At 50.5% G+C, this 20877-nt stretch overlaps 6 protein-coding genes across 6 annotated transcripts; 3 read left to right on the top strand and 3 right to left on the bottom strand.

Annotated features, from left to right (window-relative positions):
* Window positions 1–86: 86 nt before the first annotated feature.
* Window positions 87–1055, bottom strand: J3458_019339 (uncharacterized protein; the record flags this gene model as incomplete). Its single annotated transcript, XM_007810379.2, has 1 exon — window positions 87–1055. The coding sequence occupies one exon, from the start codon at window positions 1053–1055 to the stop codon at window positions 87–89; it is 969 nt and encodes a 322-aa protein (XP_007808570.2).
* A 4479-nt stretch (window positions 1056–5534) lies between these two features.
* J3458_019338 (uncharacterized protein) lies at window positions 5535–7826 on the top strand. The gene is made up of 2 exons (XM_066121472.1): window positions 5535–6335; window positions 6391–7826. Exons 1-2 carry the CDS (start codon window positions 6160–6162, stop codon window positions 7760–7762), a joined length of 1548 nt encoding a protein of 515 aa, XP_065973498.1. The 5' UTR covers window positions 5535–6159; the 3' UTR covers window positions 7763–7826.
* A 70-nt stretch (window positions 7827–7896) lies between these two features.
* On the bottom strand, window positions 7897–9264 carry DRE2_2 (electron carrier). The gene is made up of 2 exons (XM_007810377.2): window positions 8526–9264; window positions 7897–8468 (listed from the first exon to the last, which is right to left on the bottom strand). Exons 1-2 carry the CDS (start codon window positions 9139–9141, stop codon window positions 8170–8172), a joined length of 915 nt encoding a protein of 304 aa, XP_007808568.2. The 5' UTR covers window positions 9142–9264; the 3' UTR covers window positions 7897–8169.
* A 1247-nt stretch (window positions 9265–10511) lies between these two features.
* Window positions 10512–12489, top strand: J3458_019336 (uncharacterized protein). Its single transcript, XM_007810376.2, has one exon. It carries the CDS (start codon window positions 10610–10612, stop codon window positions 12212–12214), a length of 1605 nt encoding a protein of 534 aa, XP_007808567.2. The 5' UTR covers window positions 10512–10609; the 3' UTR covers window positions 12215–12489.
* Window positions 12490–13595: 1106 nt separating this feature from the next.
* J3458_019335 (uncharacterized protein) lies at window positions 13596–14857 on the top strand. The gene has a single exon (XM_066121471.1). It carries the CDS (start codon window positions 13688–13690, stop codon window positions 14513–14515), a length of 828 nt encoding a protein of 275 aa, XP_065973497.1. The 5' UTR covers window positions 13596–13687; the 3' UTR covers window positions 14516–14857.
* A 1506-nt stretch (window positions 14858–16363) lies between these two features.
* J3458_019334 (uncharacterized protein) lies at window positions 16364–17599 on the bottom strand (the record flags this gene model as incomplete). The annotated part of the gene is made up of 1 exon (XM_007810375.2): window positions 16364–17599. The coding sequence occupies one exon, from the start codon at window positions 17597–17599 to the stop codon at window positions 16364–16366; it is 1236 nt and encodes a 411-aa protein (XP_007808566.2).
* Window positions 17600–20877: the final 3278 nt, after the last annotated feature.

Below are 20877 nucleotides of genomic sequence, written 5' to 3'. Positions count from 1 at the left end.
CCCTCAGACGCTCGCGGTCGCATAGCGCATTGTAGGCATCCGTGGGACAGGTGGCATAACCACTGAGCTTGGGGGGCAGCGGCCCCCTAAGAGGAAGTTTTGGAAACCGAAGCAGCTGTAGTAGACGTCCTCAGTCCGCCTATCTGGGTGTCAAGTCCGGAAGCCATGGTAGCATCTCTCATCTGGAGAAGTTGAGCTGCAATTTGGTATAGCTCCACGCTGCACATGACATTACTCAACACTCGAGCGTTGCGAAGTAATCCCACGGAGAACATCTGGTAGGCCAGCTCATCTTGCGGGCATCCCAAGACAGGAATATGGCCTTGGTATCTGAATATACCCTCGTCTACCCCGGTCTCATTGGCATGACGATGGAAGCTTTGCGTGGCTCGGGCCTCAGTCTTCTCTGCATGAGCTATACACTGCATGTCCACCTTGGCCAACGTCCAGGCCGTTGCCGCCGTGGTATGTGATATCGTACCTTCCAGCTTGTATACCGTCTTGGACACCCATTTTTCGACAAGAAGGAAGCCCGGGGTAGGCGGCACATTAAGCAGCTTGGAAAGGTTTGTAGTCGACACCTGCGTGACCCTACCCATATTTCTACCCTCCAGTCTAGCAAACCACTGGCTAGGCAACTCGATCGCATCCCATGATGGTGAACGACTGCATCCACCGCAGTATTGGGCGCCAGGAAAGAGAAGTTGTGCTACAGAGGGCTTCTTTGATATTCCTTCTTTGTTGCCCTTTGCATTCCGGCCCCATGACTTGGCAACAGCCTCTGCCGCCACCTCAGCCTGAGATACGATATTCTGAAGTTTTTCGATGCAGCATTGCCCTGGATTTTCGCAACTCCATCCGCACTTGAATGATCTGCCAATGGGAGATGTCGATGGAGCAGGGCCTGCGTTGTGTACTGCCCTAGCAAAGGTTTCAGAGTCGTCACAGTCTATGCCGTCCAAGAAAACTCTCTGTTGTCGATCCAAGTTCGAAACACTTCCTCCTGTTGCTAATGCTGGCAGGTACCAGTCTTTGCTCTCGTATGAGAGGTCCATTTGTGGCTGTTGTGGCTGTAAGGAGTTGTGTGTAAAGGGTACAGCCGCCCTGTAGTTTAACACAAAGCAGGAATCAAAAAACAGAAGATTTTCCAATGAAGAGGAGATGGAGGAAACCCTCAGCGGTAGTACAGACGAAAGGGCTTCTTATGGCAAATCCGTATAATCCGATCCAGGCCTAGATGAGTGTACACGTCAAAGAGAGCAATTGCTTTGGACACCTGATGCGGCATTTCGTGATGAGAGTCTCAGCTTACGTTGGTTTTTTGCTGTCGACTGACTGTAACCGGGTGGAAACGGCTTGCAAAAGGTCTCTGCGTTCTGGTCTCCTGCAGAATTAAGTCTTCTCCGCTCTTCTCAGACAATCAACAGCTGAAAGGTAGTTCTAGGCCTCATTCTTGCCTCCATTTCTGGGTACATTTCTTGCCACATCGGATGTGACCAGTCCTTTCTGGGGCACTGTTCCGGATAGTAATACTGCATTGACGGACAGGCCGACGCATCTACCACGAGGGGGATGGCCGATACATGAAAGAACTGCTTTTAGTGGTACCCATAGATGTCACTGTCACATCTATAACTACCTAGATATGTATACAATTAGATATACTATAATATTAAAGTTTTGCCCATGGGTACCCATTTCTGCGTTATGTGGCATAAATACTCCGTATTAATGACGGGATACGCGGTGGTACGTTCACACTCCCGCCTTATGGTTGGTGAAAATGCTAAGCCAAAGTGGGATCGGCTTGGCTTTAACATTAAGGAAAACTGGGATATATTATAGTGAAAAACATGCGTTCGAAAGTGGGCATGCGGAAAGCCCGATCCAGGGGTTACAACAGTCCCACCTTTCTATGCGGCATCACATAAGGAGTAGTCATGTATCGTATCCTAGGTCTTGCCGAGCTGTTGCATTCTCAGAAAAGTCACATGTCTAGCAGATACATCGAGTACGGCTGAACAAGCGGGGTAGCGCAACCAAGCCAAATCTCCCAACCTGGACGGCTCGAGTGGGAGGGTGCCGAGACAGATTCTGTCAGGTGTGATGATATGTGATGATATCTGTGAGGTACATGGAATTATCAGTCGTTGCTATGCGAAGAAACCTCCACGTAGCGTTGTAGTAGCTTCGGAGTAGTGCGGGACGATAACAGACAGTCTTCAGCTAAACTATATATTTCCTCTGTATCACTCCTCAAGGGGAGAAACCATTACCACCGATATTTCGAGCACGGTCTTGCGTTGACGCTAACTCTACGTATACATCCTTCTGCCAAACAACCTCAATTTCTCTTGTCCCTTTACCATGAAGATTTCAATTGTCCTTTTCTCAGCTCTTGCTGGTCTTGGAATGGCCAGTCCGACGGCAAACGAAAACTTACAACGCCGAGCTTGTCCTGTTGGCGCTGACGCGGCCCTTAAAGCTGGCGTTACCGTCGTGCGAAGCATCGATTAGCCCACCCAACCTTAATGAAGCTTTGGATGCGGGCCAGAAATGCTTTAGAGAAGTCCTAGGCTGCCCAGTGCCTGGCCAGTGAGGAAGTTTAGGGAACGGACGTTTTGTTAGCTTCGGCCGTTGTATGGAGTTCTCTCTCGGGAGTTTAAGCTCGGCCGGCCGCTAGCGGGCTCATGTGCTTATTGAATGTCAGCGATGGGTTCGGTAGTGCTTGACAAAATACGTAGCCAAATAACAGATGCTTTGTGGTGATTAGGACCGGCTACATGTGCCTAGTCCCATCTGGGAGTCCGAATGGAGACCGAGTGTTCGTCTTTGAGTCTTCGTCGAATTCTCCTACCTCATTCGTCGTCGAGTTCATTTACGACCATTACAAAGCAGCTGCCAAGTTTTACGAGACACTTGGCAGGGAGTTGATTCGTGTTGGGCTTGAGAGGACAAGGAAGACATGTAGCTGACCACCAACATTACGAGGAAAGAAGAAATGGGAAAATGAGAAAGGAACTGTGGTTGTCTTTTGCAGAGGTCTGGAAATTGAGAGCCATTATCGAGTTTAGCGCCAGTTAAATGCCATTTAAAAACTGAAGTTTGTTGCAGTCGTTACTATAATGTACTAGAATATTCGTGCTGCGGAGTCACTTGGAATAGATATTGCATCCTGCTAAGCACAAGTCTTTTACCTTCTGCTTAGCTTTGAATAAACTCGCAACAGTTTAAATGCTCTTCAAAATTTGTGCAAGTTATGCGGAGAGCTCAAAAGCTTGGTGATATGAGACGGTGCCCGTAGGCGTTGGCTTACCCCAAGTAAGAGTTATGAAATACTCCGGAGGCACCCCTTGCAGTTGCAGAGAAGAACCAGGCCTGAAACCAAAACGCGCATAATACTTCGGGTATCCCACGACAACGCATCCAGCACCGTGGTGAGCCTGAAGATCCGCCAACGCCCGACCCATTAACAACGGCCCAACACCATGTCATTGATACGGCGGTAAAACGGCAATTGTTCCCAGCCCGTACCAATTCTCACCGCTATACGAGATATTTACAGGGGAGACGGCGACATGGCCGACAATTGTATGCGTGGCCTCGTCTTCTGCGACTAGCGAGATGAATAGATAATTCGCCTTACGAAGGCCTCGGACAATGTGATGCTCATTATGGTCTGAATGCTCGGCGTTTGTGAATGCGACTAAAATGATTAGATCGATTGTTAGCGTACCGTTTTCTCTCTCAGGTCGGATACGAATCTGCTTCGGGCTCGTCATCTCTCCGGGATTGCAAAGTTTTGATGCTGTCTGAAATATGTGACTTGGAACGAAGACGACGACGACGACGACGACAATCATAATCATGAAAGGCTCAAGACGAAGTACGATCAAAAGCGAGAACCTCAAGCAACATATGATTCTGGCTAGGAATTGCTCACAATGAATGAGTCATCGCGAGTTATTCGGCGAGGGCCGCTGGTGCCCGCCTGGGGAGTAACGCTACGGAGACGGCTCATTGATGGCGGCCAACGTGGGCGTTACTGCCGTTAGATCGACAGGAGCTAGAATTATTTCAACTGTAGAGGGCCAAGAAAAACGCCTTCGGCCGACGATGTCCATGCCGTCGAGCGACAAAGATGGCTGGTGAACTTGTTGCAGGCACCAACGACGATAGGATTAGCAGTGAAACGCGTGAGTCGTACGGCTAGAAATTACCGCTTACTTTATGGCGAATCCTATTGACGGATTATGCAATCTTTGTATAATGAGATGCTTCCACAAAGAACCAGATTAGCTCCGTTTTGCCCGCTTGATTTCGGTAGCGGTCGCACTCGGCATAGCAGTGTCTTTTCCGCATGTGTAGAAAGCATATGGTAAGATAGGTCCTCACGTTGACGCATTGTTTATTCATCAGGATTTCTACATATTTCTCTCAGGCCCCTTCAACATGGATTTTTTCGACGTGCCACTTGCTAAGCAAACCTCCCCTTTTTTGCCCAAAACCCAGTGACAATGTTCCAAGTCTGCCGTGAAAGAGTCTCTAGTATAAGCATTTAATAATTTTGCCCAAAGCGTGCTCTCTATGACCCTGGTTGTGTTCCATAATGTCCACAAACGTGATGGGCACGACATGGTCGGCCAGTAGCAGTCAAACAAACTACTTCCCCATATCTATTAGTCGCACATTGAAAACGAGGACTGATGACGCCCTACTTGTCAGACCAAAAATAAATCCTCAGCCATGGATATTTCACGAGGCACTTGGTGGATGGCAGTGACGAACCGGCCTGTGAGTTGGACGACAATTTTGCCCCCATGGTGATCACCTACCTCATCGACCTCCGAGATGAGCCGTGTTCCTGTATACGCTCAACCGGAAGACTCATGTCTCTTTGCATTGTCCACACGGTCGATCATGGTAAAGCCAAGGTTCTATGATGGAAAAATTGCTCACGCATAAAGGTGTGGACCTTGACTACGTTAGAGAACACCGTTCACCAGCAAGTAATAGCAATACATAAATTGAAAGCCTTTAAACTTGGCGGCTTTGAAATTGACTTCAAGTACGGAGTATAAACGGTCTTTTAGCTCTTTCAACCCGATTCGTCAGGATACTGGGACCCTATTGCTGCGGTTATATTCACGAATAACTCGCAAACAAGCTACTCACGGGTCGATTACCCTAGGGCGGTGAAGGACCTAGTAGAGCGATTAAAACTGCACTCCTCCTCCGAACTTATGTAGAAAGAACGGGGATAGATGTCAGTTAAGCCAGGTCATTGTTTTGCCTCGCCCTTGATGGATTCCGGGATGACTGTGTCCTTCCTCCAGAAACATCGATTTGAGTCATTCTGTGTATTAGAGATATCAATTCACTCAACTCTTGGCAACATCTAGACTCTATTGAGTATATTGATTTCAAAAACCAGAGGGCTTATAGACATCAAAACTCCGTACCGAGGCTTTTCATCCACGGTAAGCTAGCGAATCGCCGATACCATCTAGTCATCCTGCGCGTCTCAAATGGGAGTGCTGATTACGTTATCTTATGTACGTAAGCGATTTGGTAACCACACCAGCGGTAGTGAAACGAAGATCATTCAGGTTACAAACTGACCCAGTAGAATTGCTGTCAGCATCGTTTTCGGACGGTGACTCTGCGACAGTCATCCTCGGCCATGCAGACCTTTCCATACGAGCACCGCAGAGCGGCAGTTCGGCAAAAAATAGTTGGCTAAATGCATCTAAAACGCACTTGTGACGTATCGGCGGTGTCGTTACATCGTGGCCGTGCATCGAGAGCAGCCGAGTCATTGTCCGTCCTGGTCAACATGGCCCTCACCATAACATACTTTCGTACTAGTCAATTGCCTGAAATCAAGTCAAAACTAGCTCTCCTGGCGCAGAAAACCCGCATACCAATCTTCTGGATTGATAGGCTCTTCGGGTATCACGCCGAAAAAAACATGGCTGGTAGCCCAGACGCAGTGTACCTCGGAATGGTTTCAGCCCAGCGCAGATCGCTTCGCTGTTGCCGACTTGAGGCGAATCGCGAGAGGCAGCACGGGTCGGCCGCCTCTCTGATTCCCCAGGGCGATTCGATTAAAACCCGCGGGACGGCAGCTGCTAATTTGCGCCGCCAAGAGACGGCGAAATGCACATGGATCGCCAGGAAGCCACATCCCTACTCGACGAGGAGCGTGAGCAAATTATCATTCCCGCCAAGGCCGCCGACTCTGGCGCCAATGACGACTCAGGTAGTTCCATCGAATGGTCAGCGTCTTTCGAATGGCGGATTGTGGCCTTGCTGGCCTTTGCCGCGTTTACAGTGTATGTTGATCGATCCGTCAACTTACACGGCTGCTTCAAACTGATGGCACTTCAGCACATTCAACTGCATATCGATATTCCCGGTAGCAAATACCGTCATACGCGACTTGAACGGCGGCAATGCCACCAGGACGGATGCAGTTCTCGTAGTCACGATATGGGAGCTGGGCGAGGCGGCAGGGCCGCTCATCACCGCGCCTCTGTCCGAGATGTTTGGGCGGTATCCCGTGTACGTTATTTGTAATATGGTGTTTGTTTCGGGGGTGGTGATGTCGGCGCTTGCGCAAAACACAACCATGTTTGTCGCGGCACGCGCCGTCGCCGGCATGGCAGTGGCGTCGAATGTCCTGAACCCAGCTATTATTGGCGACGTGTTTCCGTCAGAGCACAGAGGATCGGCCGTGAGCATCGTCATGCTTGCATCGCTCGTGGGTGGCAACTTGGGACCACTCTTGGGCGGAGTTGTCTCGCAGACTCTGGGTTGGCGTGCCGTTGTATGGATAGGGGCCGTGCTGGCCGGCATTTGCGCGCTGCTTTTCTTGACTTGCTTCAGGGAGACCTATACGAGTTCCTTGGAGGAAAAGAAGCACGCCATTCCGGGGAAGGAGGGTGTCGGTGATGTTGAAACTGGCATGGACTTTGAGACGAGCTCGTCCTGTCTGCTGGACGCGGCTCTGCGTCCTGTCCGCTTGTTGCTCGACTCCGGTGTCCTTGTATGCCTCTCCCTGTTTGGGTCCGTGGTATTCGCACTCTTTTACGTCATTTCCGTGACACTGCCAGGTATTTTGGAGGGGGTATACGGGCTATCAGAGGCGGAAACAGGATCAGCCTTCTTGGCAAATGGTAACTATAACACTCTACTGGGCTTCACTATACAAAAGTCTAGGCTGACTGTGCTCCTTACAAAAGGCATTGGATCATTTATCGGCATCGTGCTTTCCAAGATGTATCTGGATAAGACTTACGTCAAGCTACGCAAGGCCAACAACGGAATCGGCCTACCAGAGTACCGACTCCCCGTGACGATTATCGGCGCTGTTCTGCTGCCTCTTGCAGTGGCTTTGTATGGCTGGTGTGCGGCCAACGAATTGCCGCTCATGCTCCTTCTGCTATCTGTTGCGTTGATGCGGCTGTTTCCAATGTTGGCCTTTGTGCCGTTGATGACATACATTGTGGATGCCTTTGGTCTCTACTCGGCGTCTGCGATGAGCGGCGTCATTGTTATTCGGTGCCTGGCTTGCGTGTTATTACCACTGGCTACGGTACATATGAGCCAGGCTCTCGGCCACGGCTGGGGATGCACTTTGCTTGGCGCTGTCTGTATGATACTTGCGTTGATTCCCATGGCCATTCTCCGTTACGGCCAGCATTGGAGACAACGGTGCAGGTACACCAGCACCTTTCCAGCGCATAAAGCCGACCGTTGATTGGCGTTGACTGAAATTATGGTTGATAGTCCCAAGAAGCATGTATATAAGGATAGAGGACCACCACCCAACACCATGCATTTGTCAGACTCGTAGACAAAGGGTTGATTCTCCCTTTAGAATGGAACACGTGCGCCACGACGAAGCACAGTCAAGCTGCGCAAATTGACAGCTATATTGCCGCTGCCTATGTGAAATCCTGTTGGTTGATCCAACCCAATATATGACACGGTACATGTCATTCGTAGTCCTTGGTGGGCTACACATTAGCTAAATCAAGTCTATGTATATGCTGCTCTTGAGGTAGTTTAACGCCAGACGCCACATCCATGACTGAGTCTTTCCCAGGCTCATGTCCAATTCGTAACCCATACCATTGCCGCTGTTTTTGATGCTCTCCATGACATTTACAATTGCACCTCGTTCAAAATGCGCACCTCCTCACCCGGCTTAAACGCCGGCAGCCCGATGAATGGGCACGTGGAGCACCTGAATGCATCTCCCAGTGAGCAATTATTGCACGAGCCTGTTTTGCCCTTGACGGTGAAGTCCAACTCATTCAGATCGTTCGTGTCAAGCTTGATAGCTTCGAGGCCGGCGTTGGCTTGCGATCGTCGCTCTTTCTCTTCGGCTTCGAATTTAGCGGCCAGACCGCAAGTGCAGTCTTTGCAGGGACGGCGGCGCTTCTGGGGCTGGCACTCAGTCGCTACCAACGATTAGCATTTGACATGGATCACGATTGCTGTGCATCGTGGGAACGTACGCGCTTGGGGTCGTCTCTTGAGATCTTCTTCTCCCAACAAATCATCCTCATCAATCAAATCGTCGTCGTCGTCGTCGTCGTCGTCGTCCAGCTTGCTAAAGTCAAACTTTTGCACTGGCGCTGGGGTCTTTTTCTTGCCGAACCGCAGGGGAATGACGACTTCTTCCTCTTCTTGCTTCTCAAAGCCACCATCCGTGGCAACAAGGCCGGAGAGAATGGCCTCTTTGGACTCGGCCGCGCCCAGCTGACCGCCCTGGAACTGCAATCTGCCGCCGACCCTCATGGCGGGGACTAGCGAGGCAAACAGGTGGCGGTTCAGCAGTCCCGCAGACTCGGCGGCGCGCGAGCCATCAGCGTCGGTGAGAACGAGCACCAAGTCATATGTCGCGGCGGGCAGAGACACGAAGCCAGCGGACAGTCGGTCGAGCATTTGGAGATCGGTATTGGCGCGGTCAAAGGCCGTGAAGATTTGTCGCAGCTTCTCCTCGTGAGCGGCCACCGACGGCGGGGCGAGTAGAAGATTGCGCTTCGCAGGGGTCGCCACCGCCGCCAGGACCGCAGAGGGGACGGGTGCAAAATCGTCCGTGGGGTCGATGAAGACTGGGTGAGGAGCCATGATTTGTGTCGAGAGCGTCTCTCCGTGGTAGTGATGGAGTTGCAAGGCGATGATGGACAGCACTTCAAAAATGAGAACGAGAGCGGCGGCAGAAATGTCTGTGCCGGGGTTGCCAAGTTGTACTTCCGTGACTTTTTCTGCAGTAAGCCGACGTCGGCATGTCCGCGGGGAAGATGTGGTGCGGGATCAGTGGCTAATTAGTCAGGCAGCATTTGTAATCGCCCATTGGTCGGATCTCTCGTTGGCAGGGCTGGGTGACTGGGTCCCATGGCGCAGCAAGGAGGACTGCAGGCGGCCACAAAATTAAGTTGTCGCGTCGGGTGGCGGCTCCTTGCCTCCGCCCTTCTCTCACCAACGAGTCTGGACACTTCCGTTTGTCATCATCTAATCACCACGGCTGATATCGCACCGTGTAGCTCTCAGGCGGCTTCGTCAGAGGACAGACCACGGACGATTTAGTCCAAACACGCTAAACAGCGACAGCGGCCACGTGAGAGTCCGGGCGCTCTGGGAGTGATGATGCCCTTGCATCCGCATCCGGAACTGCGTACTGACATCTAGCAGCGGCGCAAATAGGGCCGGGCGTCATGTGTAAATGTCCTTTCTGGTCGGACTGTTGAATTTGCATCATGTTTTCGCACTTATCTTTGTCACGTGCATGGTCGTCTTCGTGCCCATGAGCTCCAGTCCCCAAAGTAGGGACTCCAAAGTAGGGCCTGTGGTGGAACTCAATGGCATCCTCGAAATCTTCCGAGCCAATATTCTAGATAATGTCTATCATCCATGTGAGCCAAAAGGGCAGAGGCGACCACTTGCGAGTACTTTTGTCGACGAATATAACCCGCATTAAGTTGCTCAAGTTATGTAGCCCTGTTTTTTTTTTTTGGGAGAATGCACTCTTCCAAATCCTATATATTGAACTGAACTACCTACTCTTTACCAAGTTGGCTTCCTATAAATAAAGGGACATGACCGCCAGACTGTGAGCTTTAAACAATAAGTTAACCATCAAGTCCATTCTTCTCGGTAAGTCAAGCAGTGTTCGAGCTCGTTTTGATTCTCCGGCGGAATGTCGGACATTGCTTATTAGCAACTAATTGGCAAGTGGAACACTTAGTCGCCAATGAGAACCTATGTAGTCTTGATGCGAATGCTTCCTTACAATTCTGAAAAAGGGGACCTGCAGTTGGCGCGTTTAACCCTCCACCGATGACGTACAGTGTCACGTGCTTTCCCCCTTCGTAGGCCAGGCACAGCCATTGTACCTTTCAGAACTCAGCCCTCTAATTGGTTCAGACCCCTACCCTGACCTCTCAGTTGAAAGATGCCCCTGGGGAGATGCAGGCCATCATGTGCCATGCCATCCCATTCCACGGCTCTAGCCGGAAGGATGCCAGCACTTTGAGAAGTAGGACAGTCTTGCGCTTTTCCAACCGAGGTAGTACAGTGCTAGCACTTGAGGCTTTCAATGGCATTGTTTGGTGCTGCACAGTCTCGCGTAGATGACGAGCGCAATCACTTCGTCGAGGCCATAGGGAATCGCGAAAACGACATCCGACAACTGGCAACCGCGCATCATCCAAATGCCTTGCCATGCGAGTTATTCCGTCTGCCCGGATCCAGAGGCTTCATGGCACGCGGAACTTTTAATATCTGCTTCTTTGTACAATTCCCTACAGGCGAACGATGGGTCGTTCGAATCCCATTGCGACCCTGCCTAGCAGTCTCCGCACGAAGCAAGCTAGAGAGCGAGATTGCCACCATGTCGTCAGCTCCCTCCGTCTGCCCATGTGTTTCTCTTGGCATACTGACTGGTGTTAGACTTGTAACAGAAAGGACGACGATTCCCATTCCCCAAATTGTCGGGTATTCCCTAGCCGAGACGTGCGATCCTCTGTCCACATACATTATCATGGAATATGTTGAGGGGGGGACTCTGTCTATGGATCGACTACGCAGCGCAACCGCCACACAGAGGGACAACTTGTACAAATCTCTAGCCAAAGTCTATACACAGCTCAGACGGCTGGAGTTCCCTGCCATTGGAAGGCTCGGTCAATGTACAGACGGGTTTGAGGTATGTCGAAGAGCCCTGACTATAGATATGAATGGTCTGCAGATCGAGGGACTTGACCCATTTTCCACGCAAGCCTCATATCACGACAAGAACGATTCGCTAGTTTCAGCAAATGACTACATCGCCATGAGATTACAAATCAGCTGGAACGCCTTTTTAAAAGGTCGAAACAGTATCGAACAGGGCATGGCCGCTAACGTTTTATATCATCTGCAATTGTTTTGTAAACATGTTGAGAAGTGGAAAGACCCAGCGCTCGATCGGGGCCCTTTTGTCTTGACCCATGGCGACCTTGGGCCGCAGAACCTCATTGTTGATGACACCCTAGAAATCAAAGCCGTCATTGATTGGGAATGGAGCCGTGTAGTACCCGTGCAACTTTTCACTCCGCCTCTGTGGCTCACCTGTCGAGATACTCCTTACGTGACTGCGCCTAATTCTTACAAACTCTATCTGAAGAAGGCCTTGTTGAATTTTCTTGAAGCCGTGAGGACACAAGAACTGAGCACATTTGGCGAAGACCGACTGTTTGAGGAGTGGACCTCGAGAAAGGATAATGCCGAACCTCTTGTGGCCAATGCTTTGGAGAACTGGACCGATATTGACTGGTTCGCCTACCTGTATTTAAGTAAAGGCGACGATGCAAAGTTAGAGGAAGACGTCAGATCCTTTATTGAAGCTGACCCCATCCGGGGCCTCATCACTCGAATGAAAGAAGACGACACCATCGCCTACATGGAGGAGATGCAGCAGCTTGAAGATATTAAAGCGCGATCCGCTATGCCCGGAAATCGTGTTACAATTTCAAGGCTGGCTGATTGGATGTCATCAGAGCACATGAAGTTGTGGACCATGCAAAGCTTACCGCTTTTTGCAGGGGCAGGTATTGTTTTTGTTGGTGGACTATTGGTAGGAAGGAAACTAGAGGCTATCCCCAGGCTTGTAGCAGGTTTATCTCTTTCTGTATCTCGTCTTGTCTCTGGGTCAGCTCCATGATCTTGTCCTCTAGGGAGTCAACCTCCTCCTGGAGCTGAAGGCTTGAAACCTCCTTTTGCCGCTTTGCTCTGGCCGCATTTGAGGAATTCATTTGCCGTGCAACCTCTCCCGACATTCGGCTTAATATTTTGCTCATCTCTAATTTCAATTGCTCAATGCTGGCTTGCACTTTTTGCAGCTGACTCTTCTTCTCCTCCAATTCGGCAATCCGAGCGTGGCTTATTTTGTTTGACATGATGGAGCCTTCGCATGTAAAAGACCTATTAGCATCGCAGATATCAAGCTTTGGCGAGTGAATTACGTACCTGTTGCTGTGATCAGGAAGTCGATGGTTTAGAGTAATAACAGATGCACATCGTGCGGGGTATTTGTATTCAGTTGGATGACATGTGCCCAAGAAAAGACCTCGTTGGTTGCAAGAACACCATAACATCTGTTAAACGTGGTTTGAAAGAGCACAACCTCACTACGCAACATAGACTGCCTTACCAACAAGGCTTTTAGTGGATGCAACTGGAGGTAGTTTGTCAGACGCGACTGAGCTATTAACTTTGTTGCTTCAAGCTACTGTCGAAGATGAATTTTCCTCTCAGAATACTGGACGTTGCACATCCATTAGACCTTGGACATGGTCTTCTGTACCAAATTTTAATACATGTCTCTGGTCAAGTGTTCTTGAGGATAGTGTCTTTGCTCTATTAATTGATAAATATTATTTTTTATTCTTTCGTCTAGACTAATATTCATGTTTGCACTGCATCAGGTAGGGTCTAATTATACAAGCACCATGTGCTGGTCGTAGCTAAACCAGAAAACCGAAACATACCGAAGGCCAAGTCTTTTGCCTATAGATCTCACATATGCAGCGGCTAGTTCGTTGATCCTGCATCTCCTATAGCAGGAATGAGCAGGTCAAAGCAAAAGTTTAGAAACAAGTCGTCACGATGGCTACGTACGTGAAATCCAACCAAGGGACCAAGGCAATGATAGCGGGTGAACTAGTAATGTTCAGTAGAAGATGAACGGGTATTTCGAACAGCCTACGCCACAAGATCAGGCTTCATTACGACTAATTTGTAATAAGAACAAATGCCAACTATTGCCCGAACATGGCATGAAGAAGCGCCCGGAGACCGCTGAATAAAGTCAGTGCTTTCAAGGCTTCTCGGCCTCCAGAAACATACCATGTTGATTCCGTGTTCGGTGTCATACTTGGCCATTGTAAACCAACACACGGCGAACACGTAGGCTGATGCTCGGTATGGACATGAACACGATATGCTCACTTTTTGGTCAGCTGTTTGACTGTGGTGTCGGCCCGGGTATATAACCCCTCATGTTTTCCGCAGATTTGTGCCATGCGCAAGCGACTTTGTCTTCTCGACACACTGCATCACGAACCTCCAAGCGACTCTGTCTTGGCGACATACTATATCACGAATCAGCATCCTCTCCCTGACAAACTGCGCCAAGATGTCGCATTCGACTTCCCGGGGCGAACGGCGGGTTGTCCTATATCGCGGCCGGGCCGACGAGGGTGTCTCAAGGGAACAATGTCTCGTCCGGTATGAACAGGACTCCGACCTCGCCTCCTTGGAGTATTCGTACCCCGATGGCACAGTGGACGCCGATGACGAATTCGAATCGAATGAAAATTGGCCAGACACGCCCCAATTCTACGACCAACCCGGCCCCATGGCCCTAGTCCGATACGAACGTGGCACCTCTCACAACCAGTCTCCAGCTATCGAGGAGAAATTGGTGCCTGCTTCAGATTATGGTAGCGGCCATCATCACTTCAACGCCATCACAGCTTGGTGGTCATGGTCATGCATTCCCCGTCATTACGTGTGGACGCGGGCATACTCGAAAACCGAGGAGCGCAAGGTCCTCAAAAGATTCGAATCAGACTTAGGCATCGACCTGCTGGAGATGACCAAAGACCTGCGTGAAAGCGATTGGGATTTTTATGGGGGTAACGCTGGCCCATGGATTGTGACCATCACATACAACCAGAATGACACGCTCTCATATGCATTAATCCGCAAAGACGGCCGACTCAGAGTGGTCGGAATGGACCTACGTGCAGATTCAGATGAAATCAGTGCCCTGTCGCAATGGGATGTGATTTATCAGGAAAGCCCTAATTCTAATAATACAGTGGGTTTCCAGTTGCCGTGTACAAAAGGGGACCCTGAATTGCACCCGTGCAAATGGTTGGTCCCCAGCGATTATCTCCGGAACAATCGCCTTTATTACTCGGAAGACGAAGTTCGTCAAATGTCGACTCCTACCCAGTAGTCAACAGATATTGGTACACATACAGGGGCTTCGAATACGGTGTTCGCCATCTACTGGCAACCTTGTGGCAGATTCTTGCGGGGGGTGAACTTTTTCCGACACCCAAGGGTCACGTTTCTGTTTTCTATTTCTTCCGTTTTCTAGCCTTGTGGAAATCGGCTCCGCCGAGTATGACAAAGTCAACGGGCAACGGATCACGTCAGTCTTGGTCGTCCTGTGGCTATTCGCACCACTCGTGCTTGGCAGCAGTTCGGCCCAAATTTGCGCCGGTGTTGGACGGGTCAGAGGGCAGGACGGGTATAATACGGGTGTACCGGCAGTTATTTCGCTTTTATATGAAATCGATGTTTTGAGTAAAATGAAGTGACCAACAAGTGCAGGTTTCGTTGCTTCGCCACCATTCGCCGGCTCGTGTTTGTGTGCTCTGTCAAGCTCAGCCCGGGGACTTGGGCAAACAAGACCGATGGGTGGAGTGTAACGTGCGCCGTTGCCGTTTTCGCATGTATCTTTGCTAGAATTCATTATGAGCGTCATACTACACGGGTTGAAAAGCGTGAAAAATGCACATTTTTGTCAAAGCCGGGGGACGCTCTGACAAGGGCAGGATGACTGGGCTTGGAACATGACAGGTTTAATTCAATCTTTGAAAATTAACTTGAAGGTATTAAAAGTCGCTGGTTTTTAAAAGGCCTTGAGGGACCATAGGTCTTTATATATGCAAGAAGTCCGCGTATGTGAGAGGCCTGAGGCGGATGTCCGACATCAGGCCCTGTGGCAAGGGCTAATACGAAAGGGCTTGGAACAATCTTCAATTGAGCTAATAATTCGCTTTGATATAAAACGTCCTTGATTTTCTCAAAGCCTCTGGGGGCAAATGACCCTTTGTCTATACAAAGCGCCGTGAGCAAAAGAGCCTTGGCCCTGAGGCCTCAACTAGGTCTCGAGCCTTTGTGTGACTATCGTCAGGTTCAAGGGTCGGCCCGTGCCTTTACAACGTGACCTCCATGTAACAGGCCTCTTGATACCTTCTTTCTTGTTGCGTGACCGTTGTTGGCCCAACGCCTTTGTTGTGGCCTGACTGTGTGATACACATGCCGCTGGCCGGACCGACATGAACATCGTAGATCGAACAGGGGTTCCGCACTCTCGTAGTACCCAGCCGCAGACTGGCTAGCGTTGGTATTTTGCTTTATAACGGTTCAGGTTTGGATGATATGTATAGCGTTATATAGTGCTAAATGCATCCTTGCTCGGATATGTCTTATAAATATCTTTGACATGTCAACAAAACACTTCATTTATACAAAAAGTATTTAAATTTTCAACTTGAGAGCCATATTTACGGAGCCTCTCGATATCAGCCTCGGTCGAGGGGACACTGTCACGAACCGAGATCATTGTTTCGGGAGTCAAGCTTGGATAAGGGAGCTCGAGATTTCAGCGAATACAAGTGGTGAGAATCACGTAGCAAGCAGAGGTCAGTGATTCAATGCTATAAAAACGTACGTAATAGTCATGTTGCGCTTGTCATCAAGGGCCATCAGGTATCACGGAGGCGTAGAAATACGTTGCGAATTGAGGTATAACGATTCATAAATAAAAGCCACGCTCTTGGAATTGTACCTAGTTGTTGAACTGGGCGGCATGTGTCCACGGACCTACATGTCCAAGCCAAAAAATAGCCAGAGTATCAGCCTGCAAGCTGCCAGCGAGCACAAATCGACCCTCCTCATAAGATTCCCTGTTCTCATTCAAGAGTCATAACACATGTAACACATCTACAAACTAGCGAGGGCAACTGAATATAAAGATGTGGCCAACACTATCTCATCTATCGTCCGACTTGGATCACGTCAAAAAATCGTTGGATCCAAGCAGGTCAGATAGAATGCTAGGGTCGAAGTCAAAGCCATTGTTGTTTCCTCCCGGCTGAAAGTTATTGCTTCCGGGGGGGCCGTTGGGGGGCTGGTTATCGAAACCGGGGAAGGTATTTGGGGGTCCGTTATTATTGCCGGGAAAGCCATTAGGAGGCCCGTTATTAGAACCCGGGAAGCCATTGGGAGGCCCGTTATTAGAACCCGGGAAGCCGTTAGGAGGCCCATTATTCGAATCAGGGAAGCCATTAGGAGGCCCATTATTTGAACCCGGGAAGCCATTGGGAGGCCCGTTATTCGAATCCGGGAAGCCATTAGGAGGCCCATTATTCGAACCCGGGAAGCCATTGGGAGGCCCATTATTCGATCCCGGGAAGCCATTAGGAGGCCTGTTGTTGGAACCCGGGAAGTCGTTTGGCGGCTGGTTCCCATTACCAGGTCCTGCGCCGCCACAGTTATTTGCAGCGTCTCGGGCAAAGAGTGCGTAGTTTTCGGCATTGCTTAGACTCTGCTCTGTCGAAAGGCTCAGGGCATTTCGTTTGCCATATGCAACATCACGCGACGCCACCGTGGTATGGGACATCTCGTGTACGAGTAACTCGCCCATGTTGTCCAGATTCTCTCCGCAGCCCGGGCCCTGGCCCAGGTTTTGTCGGCGCTGACGGCCACCCGAGGACATGCGAAAGGCGCTGCGGCAGAGCCGTATATGGCCCGGACCGCTCGATTTGATGGTTGCTACTGCCGCCAGCTCCAGGTTGCCGGTTTGCGGAAGAGTGCATGGCTCGTTCGGGGTGCACTCAATGGTGATGGGTTGGTTCCCGCCATGGCCGCAACCGTCAGCAATCCTGGCAAAGTGTTGTGCCACTTGTTCGGGATCGTTGGTCTTGAAGTAACCCTCAAAAATCGATGATCCTTCTCTGGCCGCCTGCTCGGCTTTCTTTGCTAGCTGGGCGCAACTTGCGAGGGCGGCATCAACCTCTTGCTGGTTATTGGCACAGCTCCCGTCTTGGTTTGCGCGTTTCTGTTCAGCCAGTTCGTCCTCGTTGATCGAGCAACCGGTGCCGTTGAGAACACCAAGCTTTGCAAGACCCTCGAAAGTCTCGGTGAGGCTCGGTCCTGCTCCGGATTCTAGAAAAGATGCACGGCCGCTGATGGACAAGGCCATGACCGTGGCCGGGCTCAAAGCCGTAACAATTCCAATGAGTCTCATGTTGACTCTGGTCATTCTTTCTGCATCTGTGCCTTTTCAAAGTATGGGGTGCAATGTATGTAGGAATAGACGACTATGACACGATCAAGATGCCCTGGCGTGGAAGCAGGCAAAAGTTGTGAGCATTTATATGGCAATTCATTACCCGACCTGTGCTTGAAGACGTTCAGATATTTCCATATATCCAAGCCCACAAATCCCACTTAGAACCAAGCAAGCCCTATCCAGGTGTTTCATTCCCAGCTCAAGAATATCATGCCCCCAGCTGACCGCTGGCGCAAATGGCGGTGCTACATGGATTGGGCGAGTTGTACTTGATGCCTAGAGCGTGAATACTTGGCAAGTCGCATAGCGCAAGTTGCACGACACGAGATTGAGGAGCACGGAGTTTTAGTACTTTATGCACAGGATACTAACGGGGGTCAAGGGTAGAAAATAACGTTTCGCTGCGTATAGCTCACAGCAGCACTCTCAAACCCAGGTAGCAACGGCTGAGAAAAACGTCCTCAGCCCTTATTCAACGTTTCAAGCCGTACATGTCCATGGGTCGGTCCCAGTTTTCGAAAGTGCCACGGGCTTGGTGTTCATGCCAGCTCATGTTGGCTCACTACTAGACGTCAATCCCTCGCCTTCAGGGAGACTGGTAGGAATAGTGCTCAAGATGAAGGCGAATATTTGACCATGACATATTCGATGGTGAAGACGACGGTATCTGGCGATGGACAGCTGGGGCCACGCGAACCCGAGTCATTCAGCCAATATGTAAAAGTGAAACACGATCAAATGCAGTAGCGTGTTAGCACTGAAGCGAGTTCTTGCCCACGACTAACTAACTAACTACATCTTGATAGGCCCAGAAACGCAGGCCCCGCACGTGCAATATGAATGTGACATGTATCGGGTCACATATGCGCCGACATGACATAAGAGTCAAGACGCGTGACGGGGGATATCAATCGCCACAGCAATTTCTCGCGGGCGGCTTGGTTGGGAAACTCTACGCATAAACCGCCTCTCCAACTACTCAATTAGTTACCAGGATTCCTTATCCATGTGCCGAGCACTTTAATACTTGCCGTATCACCTGGCCAAGGTGGTCCCTAGGTTGTAACAGTTTGAAACTGAGCCCAGTGGAGCTTCTCCAGTCGATCATGGTGACATCCCGGACAGCAGATCGACAAGGGCCAGCCAACTTCAAGTTTCCTCCGTCGAATCGGAGAGGGGCCGGTATTTCCCTGAATGCTCCGTAGCAACCCTTGATTGGCACATGTTTAGGTTTCAGCACACTCAAATCGAACCACCGCCCACCCATCCCGCGAGTAAGTTCATGATGTCTTGTTTCGGAGAAGGGCCAGAACCCAGCATCAAAACTGCTGTGATCCGTGTTGCAGCTTCTACGGTCAGTGTAGGTTGACCTTGAGAACGAGCTGTATTTGTCCCTATAGCAGGGTAGTGCAGGTCACATCTTATGCCACCAAGCGGCAGTATACTTGACTTCCGGGTAAGCAAAACATCCTCCAAAAAAATTGATTGACTGGTGCGTATACGGCTAGCAGCTATGGGGCGCATTTACAGTGGACTGGTCCTTCATTAAAAGTATCTAGCTAATGTGATATCTCTTTCTACAGCTGGGAGAGAGCTGCCTGTAGATTACATCTAGAACCTTGTAACATGGATAAAATACTACGCCACCCCTTGCACGTTAGAGCTGTGGGTGCAAGGGGTACGATCATCCGAAGGCTGGGAGTCCTTGGGCCAAGCAACTATTAAGCCATTACATTTAGCTAGCTATCTAGTTATGCAGAGCCGTGGTCTGACCTATATGGATTCCGTGTAAGGACCTGTCGTCTTCTATGCCGCTCATCCCTCATCTTCATCTTCATACCCTCTGGTGGAGACTCGTAAAACAGGTGACCACGATCAAAGGGCGCATCCAGCATCAAGCCCTGGAGCGTTTTTACGCGAGAGACAGCTACGTAGCTTAAACCAGTCTGAAAGTCCCGACAGGAGAGATCTGTCACGATGACATCTTCAGTGATGCTCTGCGACTTGTGAACCGTAATGGCGTAGCATACGATCAGGGGAAACTGCGTGCGAGTGCAGAGAGTGCTTCCGATGAGGAAGTCCCTGTCTACTGGGAGAATCGGGACAATCTTTCTGCCATCAGCGGTGGTCAGGAACACAGGTCCACTGTACTTGTCAAACTCCATCATGATAACACAGGGAGGGTCTTGGACTGGGTCAGCCCCCGGTGCCCAGCCGATATCGTAAACGGTACCGCGAGCGCCGTTGCAGAGACCAACTGGCTGCCAAAGGTTAGATGTCAGCATCAGACGGGCGCCAATGCATATAGGGATCTGCTTCGCAAGGTTGCCCGCCTTGTCATCAGGCGCCGCAGCCGCGCCAAGGCCGACATTCTTAGCCTTGACCTGAATGACTGGCCGGCCGAGGCGGTCGAGGTGGTAGTGGTTATATTCGTTCACCCTATCTTTCGTGGCGTATACTCGCAAGGCGTTGGCGAACCTGGCGACCTCCAGATCATCTAGCTTCGCCTGTACTCGACCGGAAAGGAGTTTCCAGGACTCGACTGACAGTTGGAGGAGCCGCAATTCCTCGAGAGCTGTGCGAAACGCCTTCTGATCGTCGCCCCGTTGCCGTTGGACAACCTTCAAGAAGACTGATTTATCGAAGCGTCTATATGCGTTCCTGCCTTTGATCTCCACTCCCTGCACCTCTTTATCGTAATAGAGCGGCTTCTGTAGCACGGGTGGAAGCTGGAAGAAGTCGCCAACCAGAAGGATGTTAAGACTACCAAAGAACTCCTCATTCCTACTCGGGAACGCCTCGCGCAGGCGGTCATCGATCCAAGAAAGCTGTCGCAGTCCCAGCATGCTCTTCTCATCGATGATCAGGTAGTTGATGTCCTTCAGCTTCTTCTGGAGCTGGGCCATGTCAGTGGGCGAGAGGGGCTTGAAGTCCTTGTTGATTGGAAGGTGTAACAGGGAGTGCAAAGTAGTGCCCGATATCTGATTTCCCGCGACGCCAGTGGGCGCGGCACGCCAAACAGGTGTCCCTCTCCCGGCAGCAGCGGCTTGGAGGTGCGCGGAGAGCAAATTAATGAGGTATGACTTCCCGGTACCACCTCCACCATCCACATGGAGCAGCAACTGAGAGGGTTCCTGATTCAGGAAGTGGTCCATCACGGTATCGTATACTAAGCGCTGATCCCGGTTTAGGGAATCTCGAGCTTCCAAGGGCTGATGATCCACATCAAGGTC

Source organism: Metarhizium acridum (genome assembly GCF_019434415.1).
Source record: "Metarhizium acridum strain ARSEF 324 chromosome Unknown scaffold_564, whole genome shotgun sequence".
Classification (NCBI taxonomy): Eukaryota; Fungi; Ascomycota; class Sordariomycetes; order Hypocreales; family Clavicipitaceae; genus Metarhizium; species Metarhizium acridum.
The sequence above is the reverse complement of the archived record's forward strand: the minus strand, read 5'-3'. Positions and strand labels throughout refer to the sequence as shown.